Raw genomic sequence first — 21,076 nt, 5'->3', positions numbered from 1 at the left:
TGCATTATACAATATATAATAACTGTGAACGACAGATATTATTATGTTATTATGGTATTGAATAACAATAAAATTCAAATATTTTGAAATACTTAATTAAATTTAATTAATTCTTAAGCTCAGACCGTGTCACTGGTAAGGTTTATTTATTTAAGTATGACAGCATAAATAATGAACATAACAACTTTTATATTCTGTAATATAGTACACAGTTGCTTATGCCAAGCTGTGATGAACAAATAACCTAAGAAATAAAACAATATAAAATAAGCAAATTTGTAAAACACACACATTCTGACTAAGAACTATTTTCAAATGCTATAAAACATCAACTGGTTCAAATGCAAAATATGGAAAACAAATGAATAAAAATATAAATAAATAATTTTTTAGCATAAGATTTGACACAGAATATGGAAGGTGATGGAAAGCAGAAAAAAACAAACCTATTTGCTTGGATCATTCGTTGATTTTGTTTGCGCCGAAACGTGCAACGAATGTTTGCAAGTTGCATATCATTTGGTCAAAACGATCGTAACAACGCAAATTTTTACGTATCCAAGTAGAAAGATTGCAAGAATATTCAGCATTTTGAAAGCGTGAATCGACCAATAAAAGAGCACCCCAATCTAGCTTGTGTCGCAAACAACGACCCAAAGCTTGATTCAACGCTCTGAATGCTTGCGCCTGGTACCACTGATTACCTGATATTAGAGGTGCCATTTCTGCAATGCGCTTAGCATTCTTCAAACGTTCATTGTTGTATTGTATCTTCAATCGTATTCGCATATCTTCCATATCCGGATACGGTATGCCAACGGTAACAACTGCTCGAGCTTGTTGATCAGCAAAATCTACACCTTCTGATATTTTGCCACGATATACGGCAAGCAACAAAGCACCATTGCACTTTGGACCTACTTTTTTGGGATCTTTGATTGTTTCAGTAAACCGATCCATAATCAAACGTACATCAGAGCCATTTTTACGTGGTTCTACCACAACCATTTTGTAGACGTTCAACTGAGACCACAAACTGCTGTTCACTTGGAAATTACAACTAGGAGGAACCTTTTTCCAACGCGTCAGCAAACAATCAATGAAAGTATAAGAAGGTAAAAAGCACAACACACCATCTGGTGTTACTTTGCAAATTTCAATCAGCAATCTGCCCAATTCATCCTGAAATTCTGTCGACTGGGCTAATTGATAAGTTGCTTTCAATGGCACATGTTTGGGACCCTGAAAAGCAAAAAATCGAAATCAAACAAAACTTTCATTCACGAAAATTACTGACCACACCAGTTGCACCGATCCACACCCGATCTGGTAATATTACGTGAGGGGCTTCGAGTAAATACTGAAAAGGAAGTCCCAGCTCATTTGCATACGTTTTCAAAGGAGCCAAAGTACCGGATGCGAGAATGACTGATCTCGCTGACGAACTAATATCATGGAAAATCTATGAATGCAGAATTTAATTTCAACAAACATCTCAAAATTAAGAAAAAAACATCAAAAACATTTACAATTCCCGGATTCATACACCAAAAGTTGATTGAATCGACAAAACAATTCAAACGTTTTTTAGAAAGCCAACCTTCGGCTGAATTAAACGTAAAGCCGGATAATTTTTCTTTTTTTAAACAAAGTCTAAAATAAATTCTCACACATAGATCAGTTAATAATCAATTACAAATATATATATATATATATATATATATATATATATATATATATATGTGTATATGCACAAACTTGTAACTGTAGCAATCATATGAATCAGTCGGTGTTAAACGATAATCTTTGTAAATATATTTCAGTATTAAAATCAGTTTTTCCAAAACTGTCAGAGGCTGATTGTCATGCTTCTTCTCAAATATTGTTCCGGTGACATTCAATGAATTGTCAGGTTTAAATACACTGTCGAACTTTTGAATAGCTTTCTAAAATCGAATTCAAACAAAACAGAACAAATAAAAATAACATCCAACAGTATTATTGAACACTGACAATAATAATACACTACTTGGAGAATGTTTCCAGCGTCATAATGAAGCTTCATCTCTTGCAATTCTGCGTACATTGCACGACCAGACCAAATTTTCGTATAAAACTTTTCACTGTGATTTGTCATTTCTTCAATTACACTCTTTTTGTCAATCCATTCAATCACAGATTTCACCAACTCTGTACAATTATCCTGTAAAGATTTCTTGCTTTCAGGTACCAACTCCTCTGAAAAATTTTTGATTAAAGCATAATACAAATGAAGTTGGCAAAACAAACCGATAGAAGATAAATATTCGACAGCATCGACTAATTCTTGTTTGGTAATTTGAAAGCTTGCCTTCTCACAGCATTCATCTTCCATATTGTGAGCTTCGTCGAAAATGATCACTTGCCCTTTTAAATTTATATTACTCGAACTGCGCACTACCGGATCTTAATACAATTATTGCAATAATGAAGATAAAATTTACAAAAATATCTCTGACCAATCAGATAGCCGTATGGACAAAATATTAAATTGGCATCTTGATACATGTTATCCACAGACGCGAAATATGGACAAAAATTCAATTTACGACCTGCCTCAACCAATTCTTCAATATCCCACGCAAAATCATCATTTTCCTCAATAATTTCCCAAATATCTTTGACTCTTTTCTTCGACGATTGCACATGCTTTCTCAACATGCTTGTTTCTTGTCCAAATGCTTGCAATCCCTTGTAATATGAACAATTTTTCTGAAAAAGAAAAAATAATTAATTTTACATGTTGAATGATTTATGCAAGATTATTATTTGAGCAATTTGCAAAAAATAAAACAAAAAGGAATTTCATTTAATAATAAATGATAACAGAAAATAATTATTTTCAACAATTATATAAATTGCAGTTTAAATTTAGATTTTGCGTTCTATTTATTTTCATTTTTTGAATTTTTTTTTCATAAATACTATCAATAGAAATTGCAAGAATATTTCTAGTACATCTTTCACTTGCAAACAGGCGGCTGCTTTGTCACAATGATTGTTCACTTTGTCGTTTAAACAAGTAAAATCACGACTGGCCATGATGGTCATTCTGAAAATGAAAAATCCACACTGAAAACTCTTCGACAATATAATTCAATCTGATTTTCATATACCGAACATTTTTGTATTCAGTTTTCTTCAATTCTCGAATCATTTGTGATAATTGCTTATGTGTTCGAGTGGCATAGAAAATTTTCGGAACTCGCCTTTTCTGACATGCTGCTGAATTTGCAGCCGAACATTGTGATTTATTCTAAATTAATGAAAAATAATAGTATTTCAGCAACATATATAACAAAATTAAATCACTTCATTTTCAAATTCACATACATTAAAAAAAAAACAATTCTCTAAGTAATAAGTATTACCGTAGAAAATTTATCCATGTTCTTTCTCTTACAATTCGGGGAACAGATGATCTCTAAATTGTTAATATGTTTTATGATAAAAACGTGCAAAGAAAGTGCAAAACCTTCAGACAGTTCTGAGTTACAGTCAACTTCATCATGGGATTCATTTAAATTTGGCACCAACTGCATGGCAATTTCTGAGCCCTGCGCACCTTTGAATAAATAATTTCACTAATAATTTCACTTTATTCAAATTAGTGGAATACTTGAAAATTCTCTTTGCCAAGCTAACGCTGCACAAAGCAACGCCAAGCTTTTTCCAGTGCCAGTTGGACTTTCAACCAGACAATTCTGAGAATGTTTCAGAGTTCGCAGTGTCTATAATTTTAAAATAAAACACACTTAAGATATTGCTTGTACAGCAAGCAAATTCGGTGACAATTAAAATTTCACATTAATATTTAAATTATTTTATTTATACGAAAAAAAGTATACACTTATACAAATAAAGTATGGAAAAAATTTGTTCACATATTAATTTCATTATATTTAGTTGTTTGTCACAAAAAAATTTCAAAAATATAACCTACTCGATCCATTATAGCTTTTTGAGCAGGATATGGTGAAAATGGGAAATTTATTTTGGTTCCATTGACAAAAAAGCTTATTCCATCCATTACGCTATCGACAGAGTAGCAATTATAAATCAAATATCATGTGATCGCTCATTTTTTCAGTATACTGTACTAATAAACATTATCACGATCAATGAAATAGTTTTACTGTAGTGTATAATATTATTGTTTTATTTCACCTTGAATTCTGCTACATAAATGAAAGTTACTTTGACGTTTTAAACAAAAATGTATTGTATCAACAACTGAAGCGGCTGAACTTCAAAATGCACATTCTGATACTGTTGTTTAAAAACAATTTTATTATTAGTTTTTGTTAAATTTTTTTAACAGATAAATATCACATTAAAAATTATACTGTTAAAAAGAATTCTAGCATAGTTTACAACTGAATGATAAAATCGAAATAATTTAAAACAGATAGGGTAAATAATTTAAAAAAATATTGGTATATGATTGTGTAAATTAGTAAAGATGAAATGATTTATAACTAGAAAAAATCCAGCGTCAAAATTCAACAAAATTCATTTCATTTAATGATCACAATTCATTTAATATGTATGCAACAGAAATATCTGTCTCTTAACACATCTGAGCAAACAGTAGACCATAATTGGATTCTTCTTTTTGCCTTTGATGTTTGCATCAGCACTCAGTACTGCTTAAACATAGTAAACATTGTAATGACTGACTGAGCGGACAAAAATTATACAATGTTCCTTTTCATCAAAAATGACAAAATTGAACAAAAGCAGAGCATAAGCTGAATTTCAAGCAAACAAACAATAAAAGAGATTGCTTTCATATTATGAGAAAAATTTTTAATAGTAAATTTGATATAACATCATACCGCTCCATCTATTACCACAACGCACAATTAAATGGAAATTATCATATACACGCGATCCAATTGGAATAAAAACAAAAAATCATTTTTTAATGCTAGCAATTTCAGATACATAATGTTTCTTCACTAGCGTTGAAAGTGATGAATTGAAAACAACGAATGCATTTATACATTTTTTCAACATTTAGCCATAGCATAAGTTTATTTTTGTGTATCGTGATTTGTTTATAGAAAATTAAAAAAAACGCTTATTTCACAAGAGTATTTTCATTGTATGGTTAAAATTTTTTTGAAATTCATATTTTATATTTACTAAAACAAATGATAGAACAAAAAAATAACAACTTTAACAAATATGCTTTTCTCAAAATTACATTTGCCAAAAAATATTCACCACAATTATAAGACAACAATATGGTACATCAGTAGTACCAAGAGGTCATAAATTATCATAAAAACTTACGCATGTGTAGAAAGATGTTGTGATTAAAGTAATTTTTCTTTGAGCACATGATGCAATTGATCACAATGTTTTTGTGGAAACAAACAAAAAATAAATAATAAACGTTATGATATGATAAATTAATTGGCTGATTGATGGCTTTATAGAGTTTGTCATTTATTGCACAGAAAAAAAGAAATAGAAAAAAGAAACAATTTTAAAATGAAGGGGAATATTATATTTTTTATATCATAATTTTCGTTTTTTTCTATTTTGAATATAATGATGCAACGGAATCAAATAGCTGATTAATCCGGATATAAATATTAAAGATCCCGCAAAGAAGAATGAAAATTTATACGATCCGGTGATGTCAAATATTGCTCCTAAAGAATAAGAGAAAGCAAAAAATAGATGATTTTGAAAAATTTTAAAATTTCAAAAAAAACTAAAAATAAAAGCTCACCGCCCAATGGACTGCCGACCATTGCTGAAATTCCGCGAGCCAGGGTCAACAGTCCGAAAGAATTTGTCAAATTTTCCAAACCGAGTTCTTCAACCAGAATCACTGCACTGAGGGACACGTACGGTGCTGTAATGAAGAAATTTCCATAAATCAACATAAATTTCCAATATCACTCACTGTTGAATAATAATAATAATAACATCTACTTGTCAAACAATATTATCATATTGCAAAATTAGAAAATACCTATAAAAAATCCAAATAATGTTGAGTAGAGAATCAACAGTTCGTACGTTGTGAATACCACGCAGAGGCAAGTGAGCAAACCACAGAGAAGCAAAGCAATGTTGTTTATGGTCAAAGCTGTAACCCAGTGTTGATCGGATACCCAGCCGAAAATAATCCTACCGATGGTGTTTGTAATTCCAATCACAGACAACAACAGTGAACTTTGTTCTTTGGTATTTCCAAGCGAGTCCGAATAGCTGGCCAAGAAAACAAACGGCACGTAGAAGCCAAGCATGCCAACAATGTTGGCAATGGACAAGATGAGCATGGACGGATGTTTGAGCAGATGGTAATCAATCATGCTGAGCAAGACGCGGGATATGGTCCTCGGGATGTGGTGCAATTTGCGTTTGCTCTTCTTCTTCTTCTTCTTCTTATTCTTCATCCGGTTGGGCAACAAATCCGTATCGACGAGTTCCTCGATCACAGCTTCCAACTTGGATGTTCCGGTCACTTTCCGTTCCTTGGATTGACTGCTGATCGTACGTAGAAGAGGAGGTAAATTGGCCACCGAGCCGGGATAGAAGACATCCGGCCGATCGAATGGACTGTCCAGACTGTTGTCACTTGCAGAATTGTAAATCAAATAAGCAGAAATGCACCGCAGTGTTGTCGGCTGGGCCTGCTTCTTGTCGGATATGTGCTGAAATGACAGTGTTTTCCTCATTTTGAACGCATCCACCAGAGGAACCACATTCTCATCAGTTGAAGTCCACTTTTTGTTTTTCTTGCTATTTTTTGCTTCTTAAAACATATTTTCCATTTTTAAATAATTTTGTAATAAAAAAAGAGAAAATTAATAATAACAACAAACAAATATGCTACTGTTTTGTTCTTCTTCTTCTTCTTCATTTTTGCATTCATTTGCTTCTTCTGGTGGATGAATTTCAATGCTTGGAAGAATTTTCAAAGCTGAAAATAATTAATTTTAATTAACCACAAAAAATTTAAAAACAAAAAACGTGATTCACGTGATTTTTCATTTTCAATATTGTGTTGCTGCTGTTCAATTGTGGAATGGTTCCCCTGTTTTGCACCCCTCGGAGCAGGCAATGGCCAGAGCAGTGCACCGCAGACGGCACAGTTGGCTATGAAGCCTGCCAAAATCCAAAGTACCCCTTGCCAGCCGAAATGGTCGATCAATGCAACGGTCATTGGTGCAAAAACAAAAGTACCAAAGCCGCTACCGGATACGGCAATCCCTGTAGCCAAGGCACGCTTTTTGTCGAAATAATAACTGACAAACACACAAGCCGGCAAATAGATGAAGCCGAATCCAATACCTTGAGAAGAGGAGATTCGAATCGTACATGGATTTCATTGCTATTGTTCAAAAGCAAAACAAAAAACATATTCAAATTTCTACCTCCTAGTATACCGTAAGAAAACATCAAGAATGGTAAAGTCGGTGCCCAGATGGAAATGATAAAACCGACCATCGCAATCACCGCACCAGCAATGCACACAAATCTTGCACCGAACTTATTAACAAGGCCACCAGCAACTGGGCCTTATTGTAAAAGAGAAATTGTTCACTTAATTATATTATTAGAATATAGGGGGGAGGGGATGAACATACCGACGAGCATGTACATGCCTGTGAGAAGTGATCCCACCCATGCCGCAGTTTGAACCGTGCCTTTGTAATGTCTGTGCAATTCTGGAAGAATTATACCAAATGAATAAGCAATACCGTCGACAATGGTGTTCGCCATGAAGCTTGCAAAAACAATAACCCACCCAAAACCACCGTCCGGCGGTACAGGACGAAGATCTAATTGGAATAAAAAAGCAGAACAATAAAAAAATTCATATCAAAAAATTATGCAAATTATAAAAAAAAGATAATTTATAATTCATACCTGACAAATCTTCTTCATCGTCCAACAATTCATTTTCCACCTTATCAACGGATGATGAAGAATTTTTTCTCTCTATCACTTCGCATCTCTTTTCCATTATTATTATACACTTAACTACAATAAGTAATATATAATTATAATTATGAAAACAATATTAAACGAAGAAATCAAAAACATGTGTGTGTGTGTAATTTTATGCAACATTAATTTAACATACAGACACACACACACATACAGAAGATACGCAGATAAACACACACCACACGCAAACGCGCGTGTGTGTGTGTGTCAATAAAGAAATTTACACTATATCAAATTTGTCACTTGGAACAATGTTCAAGTGCAGATTTTTGCAAATGATTTATTTTACGCATGTGACATTATGGCAAGTGCATCAAGATAACAATTTAAAACCATCAAGCATAATAAAAAGAAAAAAAAATAATTTCCACCCACAAAATTTCAAGCAATACAAGAAAAATATGCAAAATGAAAATCTTTTTGATTTTCATATTAAAATACATTTTTCAAATTATTGAATGTGAAATTTTTGTTTAACGCTTCATCAAGTTGAATAATCAATGAAAAATGCCACAAGTGATGAACGTCAAAAGCAATTTATAAATGTTTGAATTAAAGCAAAATAAAAAAAATTATGATAGACATTCTTCAAATGAATGAATGAAAAAATTAATAATTGCATTATTGATTCTATCTCAGATGAAAATTCCAAAAATTTGCTTTTTTTGAAAAATAAGAAGAAAAAAACTTGCTATTCACTTCATTGATTGATGAGCATCTTTATCGGATTAAAATAATTAAAATTAATGCGGCATACAAAATTTGATCTTTTTCTCTTTTTTGTGAATTATTTCAATTGAATTTAACTTTTATTTAATATTATCAAATATCAATATTATTTTTTGAAAAAAAAATTTCTTGCTGGAAAACATACATACAAACTGAAATGAAAAAAAATCGAAGTCCTCATTGATGAGATAGATAAGATAATTAGGAATGAATGAAGATTTGCAGAAAATGAAAAGATTTGCAACGTGCGAAAAAAAATGCTCAATAGCTGGCAAAAAATTTACATAAAATTTATGTTTGCCAAAATAATATTGAAAAATAAAAATTCAAAAAAAATACCTGAACAGTATAAAACTGTACAACGTGTTAGTTACAATGACAACAAAGCCCGTCCAATTGTAATGTTATACTGTAAATGAAATCTTCCTTCCAGATCTTTTGTAATATTTTTTTCTCTTTTACCAATTCCTATGAACTTTTTTTAATTTGAAAAAAATAATAAATGTCACACTGTGTTATCAATAATCGGGCTAAGAGCTGTTTGTATAAAGGACAAATTTGGACGCTGCAACATGTAAACCTTCGTTGTAGTAACTCTCAACTTTTAAAATTTTAAACTGGCATTTAAATTTAAATATTAAAAAATAAATTCATCAATAATAATAATAATAAGTGAAAATCAGCAATTTGAACATATATCATCGGCAACAATATCAGTATTAACCAAAAAAATTAAATATTAAGCTATTTGCATTATATTCAAACATACAATTCACATTGTTTGTCTACTTTATATTAGTCTACGAAAGAAGTAAGTGAAATTTCGTAAAAATATGAAAGCAATAAATAAAACAACACTGTCTGTCCATTGAAAATTGATAACAAAATCGAATATATATATATATATATATTTATTTATTTATATGTTGATGATTTGAAAATTAATTAAGATCTTTACAAATATTTGATTAATAATAGCTGCATATGTATTGGAATTTAAAATTAAATTTTTTTGCATATCATAATGTGTCAAATGAGAGCATTTGGTTCTGCAACACCCGACAAAGTAAACAAAACAAAAGCCGATAATTTCAATCAACGTCACACGATGCCAACCACACACACACACACACACACACACACGCAATGCTATCAAGTGATATGAATTTGAAAAAAAATGTAAAAAATTTGATATTTTCAATATTATTAATATTCAAAAAAGTTATTTCTCTTCTTTGACATTTCCATGATTAAAAATTAAAATTACTCAATCAAAGCACTGATATACATTGTAGTTATGGTAGATAACTGAAAAAAATCACTTGGTAATTTTATTGCTAATTATAATCGATAGATTGCTAATAGATGTGAATAAATAAATTTCCATCATACGAAGCAAACGAAAAGCTACTTGAAAATTCAACGCATAATTTCCCCTATCGCTCTGTTGCAAATCAATCAAATTTGATACGAGGCCGACAAAGCAGTTTCAAATTTTCATCACTTGAATCAACTTTAAAATTTATGATAATAATAATAATATTTATTTTCAAACCTGCTGCTCATTTTCAAACAGTCCAAAACAGCATCAGTTTTTCACTGTGGATCGTAATTTCAAATTTATTTTCACTCATTAACGAATGAAAGAAAAAGATAATCAAGTACCTTTTAAAATAATTTGCAGTTTTATTTTTTTTTCAAAAATACAAAACTTAATAATATGATGCTAAATATTGATTATAATAAAATAAAAAACAGCTTTTCAACAATTTAATTTCAAAGCAACAATAAGCTTAACAAATGGCAGTTCGTCAATCAGAAATATTTACTTTGTGGAGGGAAAAGATTGTTGCTCGCATCACATCAGTTTGTGCTAATTGTTTCCGTTTAAATCTTCTTCATCATGTTTGAAAGCAAAAATATAAAATTTTCGATAAAATTTATAAAAATCTTTATGAAATTCATTTTGTCAAAGATCAATCCAATCAGTGATAAAAGATTGCTTAATTCAAAGCATAATTTTATTTATAATCTCACAACTACACCACAATGAAACTTTATTTAAAACATCACATTTTATTTACAAACAATAAATTTATTTATTGTTTCAAAAATCGAATAATTTTGTTAATCTTCAAAAGCACAGGCCACTTTCTTCTTTCCTCAGGTTCTACTGTTGCTGCAGTAAACAAAAAACTAGCCATCAATATGCATATAACGTCACGTGCTTCTTATTATTGTCGCAGAAATTAAAATTATCCGTAACTTTCCACTTTCAACTCAGTTAAACTAAACCATCAATAACTGACAACTGTTTGAGAATAAATAAACAAATTAACTTTAAAAAGAAAACAAATCAACTTTATTACTGTTCAAATTTTAAGGCGGATTCATTTTTTCATATTTTCATTAAATATTTTAATACACCAATAAATATAAATAAATTAGAGAAAAATTTAATTTCTTTATGAAATTTTTCATTTGTTCATTTTCTCAAAAGTTTGAAATTCACTGAGAAAATTTTAATTTAGCCAATAAAAAATAAACATTCTAATAGTAATTTAAACATAAATATTATCATATTCAACATGAATAAAGACAACATTATTTTTCATCTTACAATTAATACTGTTTTAAAATAACTTAAAACTGATTTCATTCAAATTTGAATGTGTTTATGATGAAAGCTTATAACACTTCACAAAAACTATTTTCTAAAAATGTTGAAGAAACAAAATATATCTTCATGCGAACAAAGATTATAATTTTAAAAAATATATTTTGATCATTTTCCCATTATTATTTATTCTGATGGTTAAATTGATATTCATTAAAGAAATTGAATAGATTTATTGAAATTAAAAAACAAATTTAAGCACTGATGACCAATAATGTAAAATTGGATATGAAAAAATCTCTTTTTCTTATTCATAAATTATCTACAGTTATCAGTTTAATGCAATTTTGAGAATGTAGGATTATTTAGATTGATTAAATTGTATTCAAAAATTATTTATATCACATTATCAAACTGTTATGTGAAAAGTGGATTGTTTAAAATAATACAATAATTTTGTGCAACGCAAATTTAGCAAAAAACATTTCTATATTATAAGTGTAGATTTCAGAATAAAAATTCAGTTTATTTAGAGATTTGCTATTATTTTATTACAATAATTAATATAAAAATTTGTTATTTTAGTACTAGGTTTACTTTAAAAGAATAAAGCATAATGCAGAAACGAAAAAGACTTACAGTTGAATATGAAAGTTGAAAATTATGAAATTGGAAATGTTTAATTAAAGAAAAAGAAAAGACGTGGAGATATACATATGCATATGTATATAATATATGTATGTATTGTGCAATCAGTATTTACTAGTTGTAATATTCAATAAAGAGGACAATTTCTCTTCTTCTAATCAAAACTGTTCTGATCAAGAAAGCATCTTGTCACAATGCCTTTAATACCTAGTTACACGCATGGCAATAACCCAATTTTCGCAAATCTAATTAATATCTGTCATTTAATCAACTGAACATTAAACAACTGTTTAATATTTGCTTATAAAAAGTAGCAAATTTTGAAAACTGCTGCCCGATTACCGGAAATACCAGATTACAATTGATAGAATGAGTAAAATCTTGGTTCAGACATTACGAAAAATGTCATTATTACAGAAAAAATTGATAAATTGATTTTGTTGTGTTGTAATTTCACTTAAATGCTTAACGCATTGAATTATGTGTTTATTACTTAAACATTTAATTCAATCCTTCATTTCAATTTTCATTCTTTGCGTTTGTTTGCCATGTTATTTTCGTTCACATTGCGCAACATCCAGTTTGTATCCAAATGGAATATGTATATGTATATTTATAAATTTTTAAAATATAAAATGTATGCTTTAAATAGACTAACAAATGTGAAAAATCAATTAATGAAATCACCGAAACAAACTGCATTTACAAATGAAAACTAAACTTACCTTACAATTAACAATTATTTCAAAAATTATCAAAAAACTTAATATTTATTGCAGCTTTCTTCAACTTAATTATCGTATTTAAATTATTGGAATACAATTAAAACTGTCCAATATTGATAATTAATAGCAATACCAATACTCTCCAATTAATTCATTATCGGCTCGCATCTTATTCTGAGGCATTTCATTTTCATGTAACTTTTCTTCTTCACAACTTTCGCAATGAACATCCTTCTAAAGCACGTTCATTTGACAGTTGTAAGTTTGAATAGAAATCTCAGCAGCAAACCGATAAATGTTATTTGATGCGCAAAAATATTGCAATTTTTTTCATTCTCAAATGTACAAGTGTGTAAAAATTTTAAGAATATCAAAACATTTCTGTAGCTAATAATTTTAAATGCATGCATTTCATTGTGAAGAAACATTTCTTTCCCCTCTTTTAACAATATTTATCAGCTGCAATTTCCCCGACATTCACTGTGCTATTCTGAACGACAACAGCAAACAAACTTGGTCAAATCTGAGGTCATAATGAAAACTTTTCCTAAAATTCATTCAAATTTCCAAGGAATCATACCCTGAAAATATACGCTGATGATTTAAATAAACGTGAAATTAAAAAAAGAATTTAAACATTTCATAAAAAGAACACTCTATTAAATAAAAATTAATTATCATCTAAAATGCTTAAGAAATGAAAGTATGAATTTAAAGATTACAAATGAAATGAAACACATCAGTAGAAATTACAAATAATTTGCAAAAAATTGTAATCAAAGATGAATTTCAACTGCGTTACATGGCACTTTCTAAAAACAAGAAATATTAACGGAATTTTTCACTTCGAAGTTAGTAAGGAAAAAACTTTTTTTTACAGTAAACGTCTGTTTTTATGATAATCAGGTAAGAATATATAAAAATCTCATTTTACATGAAATCAAGAAATAGAAATGATTATAAAGTTCAGTGAATCTTCACTTTTAGTGCAACTTGTTTGAAATAGAAAGCGAGGCATTTGTAATTTAACATTTTATGCAAGTAAAATATGAAATTTATGTTTTATCAAAAATCAAAGCAAAATTATGTTCACTGCTACCGACATAATAATTGTTGCTTAATTTTTTTATGACGATAGCTGACATTTATTAAATTTTAAATGTGGTGCATAAAGTTTTTGCAAAACTACATCACATGCAGTTACCATTTCTTAATTGATATATTTTTACCATTTTAATTAAACTGCAATGATTTCATAAGTGAAATATTAATGCTAAAATTTTCATTTCAGATAAACGCTGCATTGCATCAGAATAAGAATTAAAATATTCAAGATAAAAGTTACTGAATAAATTAAAGTTTTATACAGCAAATACTTTTTTGTAAAATAAATTATATTAATGTGGTGAACATTATTATACACATACACCATTAAAGATTTTAATTTTACAGTTATTTCACCATTCAGTATTCTAATAAAAGTCAATGCTTTTTTAATGTTATTCATTAAATAATCAACTATAACATCGCATAAAGTCAAAATAAAATCACAATAATTTTCTCAGAAATCTATATTTTCTTTTTTGGAATATAAATTCTTCTTTTCTTCTCTGCTTTCCAGCTCACATGCGTTTTCCATGGCTTCACTTTCACTTTCATTGAATTCAATGAAAAGTACCAATATTCAGAGTGGTAGAGTGACTGAAACGTTACTTTTTCAAACGAATCTTCTCTAAGCAATTTTGTTCAACTCGAATAAGATCTGAAAGCCTTTAGGCACGAATGAATTAATTGAAATTTTAAATTGCATCTTCTTCCATTTTTCACTATTAAAAGCTAACGTCAGATAATCAACAGGTGATCCATATTATTGGCTTAAATGATTCTATTTCACTTTATTTCAGTCACTGTGTTAAACTTATCTGTCGAATTATTTCTTTTGAAACTTCTTCAGATCTTGTGTTGCCAGAACTTATTTGTTGGTTTTCGTTAAAATGACAAGCGGATTTTTTTAAAATTATTTTGAACACCCCATCTCTTTTCTTTTCTCTTTCTCTGTTATTGATAATATGATGAGTTAAAACGTAACACAACATTGCATTGTGAAATTATTTAGTAAGTTATTTTATTTATTCTTTATTTAAATTTATATTTGTCATAATTTTTTAATCGAAAATATGAGATTGTTACTTTTCAGATTACATAACACACATAGCATCTTTGAATGCAAAAATAAAAACATTGCATATATTCAAAAATGTCTCAAAAAGAATTTATTATTTTGAAATTATAGCATAATATTATAATTCCAGAAGTATTCTTTTAACTTTTAAAAATAAAATTTCATTTCATTTTTAAGTATAAATTTTTAATATGAATAAAATTAAAGGTTACACTAGTGAATTCCAATTGTTAATTTCAAAATAAATTTTAAAATGCTTTTTTATCTATGAGATTTATTTTTATTTATTAACATGAATTTCTCTATCGATGCATTTTTTTTCTTTTTTTTAAAGCAAATGTTTTGCCTTGAGAAGTTTAATTTTCTCTTTCTAGTTAGTGTTATCATCACTTGTTAATCTTGAAATTTTTTTTCATACCTTATTATTGAATATTAAAAAAATGAATTTAAAAATTTCTGAATAAAAAAATTAAACAAAAAACTATGAAATGACAAGTAAAATGAATGTGAAATTTAAGAATTTTTCATTTTGATTTTTGGACCAATAGAAACTTATAATTTAGCGCATAATGCTTGCAATTCATAAAAACAACATGTAGTGAAGCACATCATCACTCATCGTTCTGCATTATACACCGCTATTTAAAATGGCATTAAAATTTTAAAAGTTTTTATCATACTTTTATATTCAATAGAAAAAAGTAAGAAATAAAAAAATCACTGATAAAACAGAAACAGAAATATTTTAGCTTACATTTCTTGCTAAAACTGCTGAAATATTAGACTATAGTTTCATTGTTCACATAAATTTGTAAAGTATAAATTAAAAATGAAAATTTGCATCAGCATATTTTTTATGCCATGAGTTAATTATTATTGATATTTTCACTGTTATTTTGGAAGAATATTTATAAAATGTGGTTACTGATTTCATTTAATTATTCTTTATATCATAATTAAATCTTTTTATGGCGTTGAATTGTTTATTTGAAACATTCATTCTATAATAAACAGATTTGAATCTGATGAATCATCAGTGCTGTGACAGTGAATGATTTATCCTCCTCATAAAGGTGAAGCGTAAAGTGATAAGTAGATTGATTTTTCAAAATAGAATAAGTGCTGGATAGGGTAAAACTAATTAAATATGGAAACATTTTAGAATGTCGTATCGTTATGAAACATGTTAATACTCATTTTTATATAATTACTAACTTAATTTTTAATTCCAGTATGTCCGTTTCTTATATAGAGAAAGACAACAGGCGTCATATGTACCGAGAAGCTAACTTCATTAAAAACCCATTAAAAGCGCTGCAGGTAAAGCTGAGATCAGCATTTAAGCTGAAACTAGTATCATCATGCCCACACACTTGCACAATAATACATCTGCTAATTTGGTGTTATTTCAACTACTGCCATTTTGTTACATTCCTTCCATTTGTACAAAAGGCTGCAAGCGTAAGCGTTTCCAAATTTAATGAGATATCTTCTGGTCAGAAGTAGAACCCATACTTCTCTGAGGCACAGGTTCATTTCTTTACAGTACTCCTTTTCAATATGTAAATTTTCATTTAATAAGATATAAAAATTGTTTTCTTTTTTATAATTACCCAGAAATAGCTTTAAATGCTCTTGTAATAATGCATCTGCTTTCTAGAAAATTCTGAATCAGATCTAGATTTATCAAATCACATTGAGATATTAAAATAACAATTGAAACGCTTTGTCCATGTTCTTCGGATATATTGCATTATTCATTGATCTGCTAATAATTTAATTGTAAATTTAATAATAAACATAACTAATCCAGAAAAAAATTATGATAATAATGAATATGAACTTTGACACTGTCGAAAAGAACCTCACGATATGTTCTCAAGTGCTGAATCTGATTTATAAAGCATTCTTGCTTGATGACTGCTCATTTATATGCTGATAAATTCTCGAAGATATATTATAATGTGACAAAAAGGAAATCTAAGTGAAAATAATGGAAATGTAATTTTAAGCATAAATTTTTTGGTTAACTATAACAACGACTAGTTCCAATTTAATGAAAACATTTACGTTTCATAAAGCTGTTCAATAAAATATTTTAACGTTTTTTTACCTTTTGCTAAATAGTAAAGTCATCATTATTTCAAATTATTTCACAACCAAGCTTTTACTGCTTGGGGAATGTTCGTTGATGCATCAAAGAGCATATTAAGAGAGACTTGCCGTTTGTAGCCTCAAAATTATGTTTATTAGTCATCATTTGTTTGAGTGATATTTACAAATGCTCTCTTTAATTTTGATCCTTTGTTTGCTATTTCATTCACAGTGTTTACCTGATTTTCTCTTGATTATGTTAATATTCAATAATTAGATGCCTTCTTCTGTTCCTGCGCCTATTATAATATATATCCTCTTTAATCAAACAGCTATTTAAAAATAGCACTGCGGGACTGTTGAACCATACGTGTTAGTAAAATATTAGTTGTTTTGAAAATATTTTTTAAAGTTTTTCAGAGCATCATTGATCAAAGTTATTATAATTTGATTATATTACATTTTATCACTTTCATGTAATTGATTAATTGTAAAGAATGCTTTAAATATTCTGACTTATACATGATGTCATTGTTGCCTAGAAGCGTGCTTTGAAATGTTCATACTGTTCTTTGTAAACTTTTACAGCATCGATAAGTTAATAAGTCGAAGAAGATCTTTTTATAACATCTATGGCACAAATTAGGTCAACATGCATCTCAAGATAAAATGAATTAAGCATATCGCGTTTTCAGAATGTGCAATACAACGCACAGCATACCTGCAGTACATAACAACAGCTAACTGAATTAACAACGCTTCTACTAGCTAATTGAAACTCCTTGCACTCTGTCTGCGTTGCCGATGTTAATTTAACTTCGAGCCAATTGCTATTCTGTTATAAAAAATTAAAGAAATTATGTTTTTCAGGAAACTATTAGTATAAGCTAGCTTCATTTACTTTTCAAAATTCAAGATAACTGTTAATACTTTTTCCGTATTCTCTAATTAAGAAAATTATTTAGTCAAAAAATTTAAATTAGCTTAAAATTAAAGAACTGAAGTTTTGATTTAATTTAAAATTAGTTTTAATTAAACAATTAGTGAAAGTTTGCTTTAATTACTAATAAAGGAAATAGCATGATATCAGATTACAAAGCGAAATTGAATTTCATAAAAAGATAGATACAAATATCTTTAATATTCTTATGAGTGACATAAATTTAAATATGCTTTTAAATGTTACTTATTTGAATTTGCTTTAGCCTGATTTTTTAATCACATTCAATCATTTTTTACAAATTTATTAGTTAACCTTAAGCAACCTTTTAAAAATACAGGCATACCCCGCTTAACGCTCTTGGTCCTTTCCTGAAAAAAAGGGTTAAGCAAAGCAGCGTTGACGGGGTCGGCATTTTTTCATTTCTCAGTTTTATCTGTATTTGCTTATCAACTTCATAAAGAAATGTAAAAGCAAAACAAAAATATTCATTTAAAATATTGTTTTATTGCAATTTTTAATGAAATCATTGTGTTTTAAACTGTATTTTCGTTTTTTATTTCAAATGCCTTATTTTTTAGTTAATAACAAAGTGGAATATGTTGCTTACTGTATTTTATGCTTACTTTTTTGATTACTGTACATTTAAAATTGATATGTACTTAAATTAATGTGATATCATGATTTCTAAAAGTTTTTACATCTGCATTCAGTGGTATCTGTTTTTGTAAAACGTTATATTTTTTGCATCGTTAACTCCTGAAAGAGCTTTACTATTTTTTAATTGGTCATTTTTTGTATGAAATAATCTCACATTTAGGTTTCACACCTTTATAATTAAGAATGCAATTATTGCTTGACAATTTAAGGTAATATAAAGTTTATTACGATTGATTTGTATTTTAGTGATATTTTTGTGCTACATTTTTGTTACTGTTTCTTGCTATGTAGTTTAATTTTATGTATTATTTAATGATTGCTATAAAATATTTGATTAAAAGATTTTTATCATTGACAAAACTGCGTTCAGAATATGCAATAGTTAAAAAGGACACATGCAGTTTTGTGTGTTTTTTTAAAATTTTTAATTGAATAACTTAAAGCCAATTAATAATTTTAAAGAAATATGTTTTTTATAAATATTGTTATGAATGTTCTTTTATGACTTTTATTTTGTAAAGATTTAGTATGCAAGTAAATTAGAGAGACATTTGGAATAAGGTAGAAATATTTGTTTTAATAGTGAAAGTTGTGTTATTTTTTGAAGAGCAGTTTCAATACTTTGATATTAAAGATTAGTAGAAAATGATTGAAATAGAAAGTGTAGATTTGTTTTAATAATATTGTTAATTACTTATTTGGTATGTGGAGATTAATCGTGTTACCAATATATGAAATGTAAATGGGAATGAACTTTGGTTTAGATGTGAATAATATTTTAAATTAACTCTGCAGTTAAGTCTCTATGCATGGCTTTTCTTTTATCCGTTTTTATGTTTTATAATTGTAATAATATTTTCTCTACTGTATGCGTATATACATTTTTTGAATGTAAAACAGGATTTTAATTGATTAAAGCAGGTTTTTTCCAGTAAATTGATTTGTTTTGTACTAATTTTTGTTAAAATGTTTGAAAAATTTATTTTTGCATCGTTTTCGTTATGCTAGCAGCATGCATGTGTTGCATGGTTAATTGAAATGTGGAATTCTGTTCCTTACGGTACGGGGTTGTTTTGTTGTTTTTAAATAACAACATTTACACTATTTGCAAATTGTGTGACAAGGTCGAATGTAATTTTGAAAGGTTTTAATTTCGTTTTACACGTATAAGATTAGTTTTTTCATTGTTGTAAATGGAATAATTTGTCTTGCAAATGCTGCTATATTAGAATGATATATTATTGTTGTAGGCTTTCGAAGAGAAGCAAAAATCGAACAGATATACATATACATATACATATATATATATATTGTTTACAAAAATTTAGGAAAAGAAGTATATATATATGTATATAATTTGCAATGAAATTATGAATATGTATATTTGTTCCCTGGAACGTTGAGAAATGAATGATGATTCGAATTTGAAATTAGCAAGTTTTACAGCGCCTTTCTTTCTTTTTGAATGTATTGATTCAATTTGGAACGTTTGAATGGCGTTTTGTCTTGAATGAGGAGAGAGTTGAGAGAGAGGAGAATTTGACGCGCTGAATTTTCGAAAGTGAAAACAATTGCAAGTTTGAACGTTTTGCTGTGAAACGTGGTTTTTTGGATTGGAAAAATTACAAAATAAATCATTGCAAGTAAAACATTTGATTTCGATTCAAGTGATTATATTACCACATGATTAATTATTAATAATTGAATTTTATGCAAACCCAATTCATTTTGACAATGATTGCTTAAAAAATTACTTGTTTTTCGTATGTTTGTTTCGTTTGAAATTATCATTTCTCTCATTTTATTGATACATCATCATTTCGACGTTACTATTTCGAAAGCCGTTTTCGCTTTTTCTTCCTTCATTCATTCACTCATTGGAATGTTCATTTTGCTTGCGTTTGCTGTATCATTTTTTTGTTGCATTGAATTTGTTAATTTTATTATTCTTTTTCCAAATGGACGCTCTTTTGAAAACACAGCAGCAGATTCGAAAATGAATGAAAGAAGCGGTGGAATATAAATTGTCTTTTTGTTCATTGAATTGCGGCGGATTTGCAATTTTTCAGTTTTTCCCCCCATTTTCTAATGAAATTTCTGACGTGAACATTTCAATTTATAATTTGTTTGTTTATTTATTTATTTACTATGCTGCATCAATTTGAATTGCAATTCTTTTGTTTACCCAAATTTTTTGATACGTCGACTTTTTGAATTCCATTCATTCAGGTCGTCTGTTCTTTCTTTTGAAAATGTGAATAGTTGTAGCTTTTTTTCACCTTTTCATTTCAAATTCAATTCAATTCAATTCAATTCAACAATTGTACAGTAAGTTTGAAATTAATTTCAACAGAATAAATTTGCATGTTGCGTTGCTTCCATTTCAAGCAGGCCAGAGAGAGTATGTTTGTGTGTGTGCGTTGTGTAATGTTCTGTTTAGCTGTTGAAATTTCAATATTAATCGAATA

The 21,076-nt window shown here is 28.5% G+C and overlaps 2 protein-coding genes across 2 annotated transcripts; one reads left to right on the top strand and one right to left on the bottom strand.

The window, feature by feature from the left end:
* Window positions 1–459: 459 nt before the first annotated feature.
* On the bottom strand, window positions 460–8,029 carry Tsp_11487 (fanconi anemia group J protein). The gene is made up of 15 exons (XM_003373007.1): window positions 7,933–8,029; window positions 7,650–7,730; window positions 7,354–7,580; window positions 6,508–6,713; window positions 6,029–6,372; window positions 5,783–5,908; window positions 3,411–3,463; window positions 3,156–3,295; window positions 2,965–3,091; window positions 2,499–2,751; window positions 2,290–2,445; window positions 2,030–2,238; window positions 1,755–1,946; window positions 1,298–1,462; window positions 460–1,242 (listed from the first exon to the last, which is right to left on the bottom strand). The coding sequence occupies exons 1-15, from the start codon at window positions 8,027–8,029 to the stop codon at window positions 460–462; spliced, it is 3,159 nt and encodes a 1,052-aa protein (XP_003373055.1).
* An 8,118-nt stretch (window positions 8,030–16,147) lies between these two features.
* Tsp_11486 (putative dimethyladenosine transferase) lies at window positions 16,148–17,488 on the top strand. Its single transcript, XM_003373006.1, has 2 exons — window positions 16,148–16,375; window positions 17,429–17,488. The coding sequence occupies exons 1-2, from the start codon at window positions 16,148–16,150 to the stop codon at window positions 17,486–17,488; spliced, it is 288 nt and encodes a 95-aa protein (XP_003373054.1).
* The last annotated feature ends 3,588 nt before the right edge of the window (window positions 17,489–21,076 follow it).

Source organism: Trichinella spiralis (genome assembly GCF_000181795.1).
Source record: "Trichinella spiralis strain ISS 195 chromosome Unknown Scfld7, whole genome shotgun sequence".
Classification (NCBI taxonomy): domain Eukaryota; kingdom Metazoa; phylum Nematoda; class Enoplea; order Trichinellida; family Trichinellidae; genus Trichinella; species Trichinella spiralis.
The sequence above is the reverse complement of the archived record's forward strand: the minus strand, read 5'-3'. Positions and strand labels throughout refer to the sequence as shown.

Excerpts from the sequence above, each read along its gene's own strand:
- Tsp_11487 (XM_003373007.1), bottom strand. The coding sequence starts at position 8,029 with ATGGAAAAGAGATGCGAAGTGATAGAGAGAAAAAATTCTTCATCATCC. Across the intron at positions 6,714-7,353 it reads TCGAATCTCCTCTTCTCAAG|CACATATCCGACAAGAAGCA; the intron begins GTATTGGATTCG and ends CTGTCATTTCAG. Across the intron at positions 1,243-1,297 it reads GGATCGGTGCAACTGGTGTG|GGTCCCAAACATGTGCCATT; the intron begins GTCAGTAATTTT and ends TTTGCTTTTCAG.
- Tsp_11486 (XM_003373006.1), top strand. The coding sequence starts at position 16,148 with ATGTCCGTTTCTTATATAGAGAAAGACAACAGGCGTCATATGTACCGA. Across the intron at positions 16,376-17,428 it reads TTGTACAAAAGGCTGCAAGC|AGCATCATTGATCAAAGTTA; the intron begins GTAAGCGTTTCC and ends AAAGTTTTTCAG.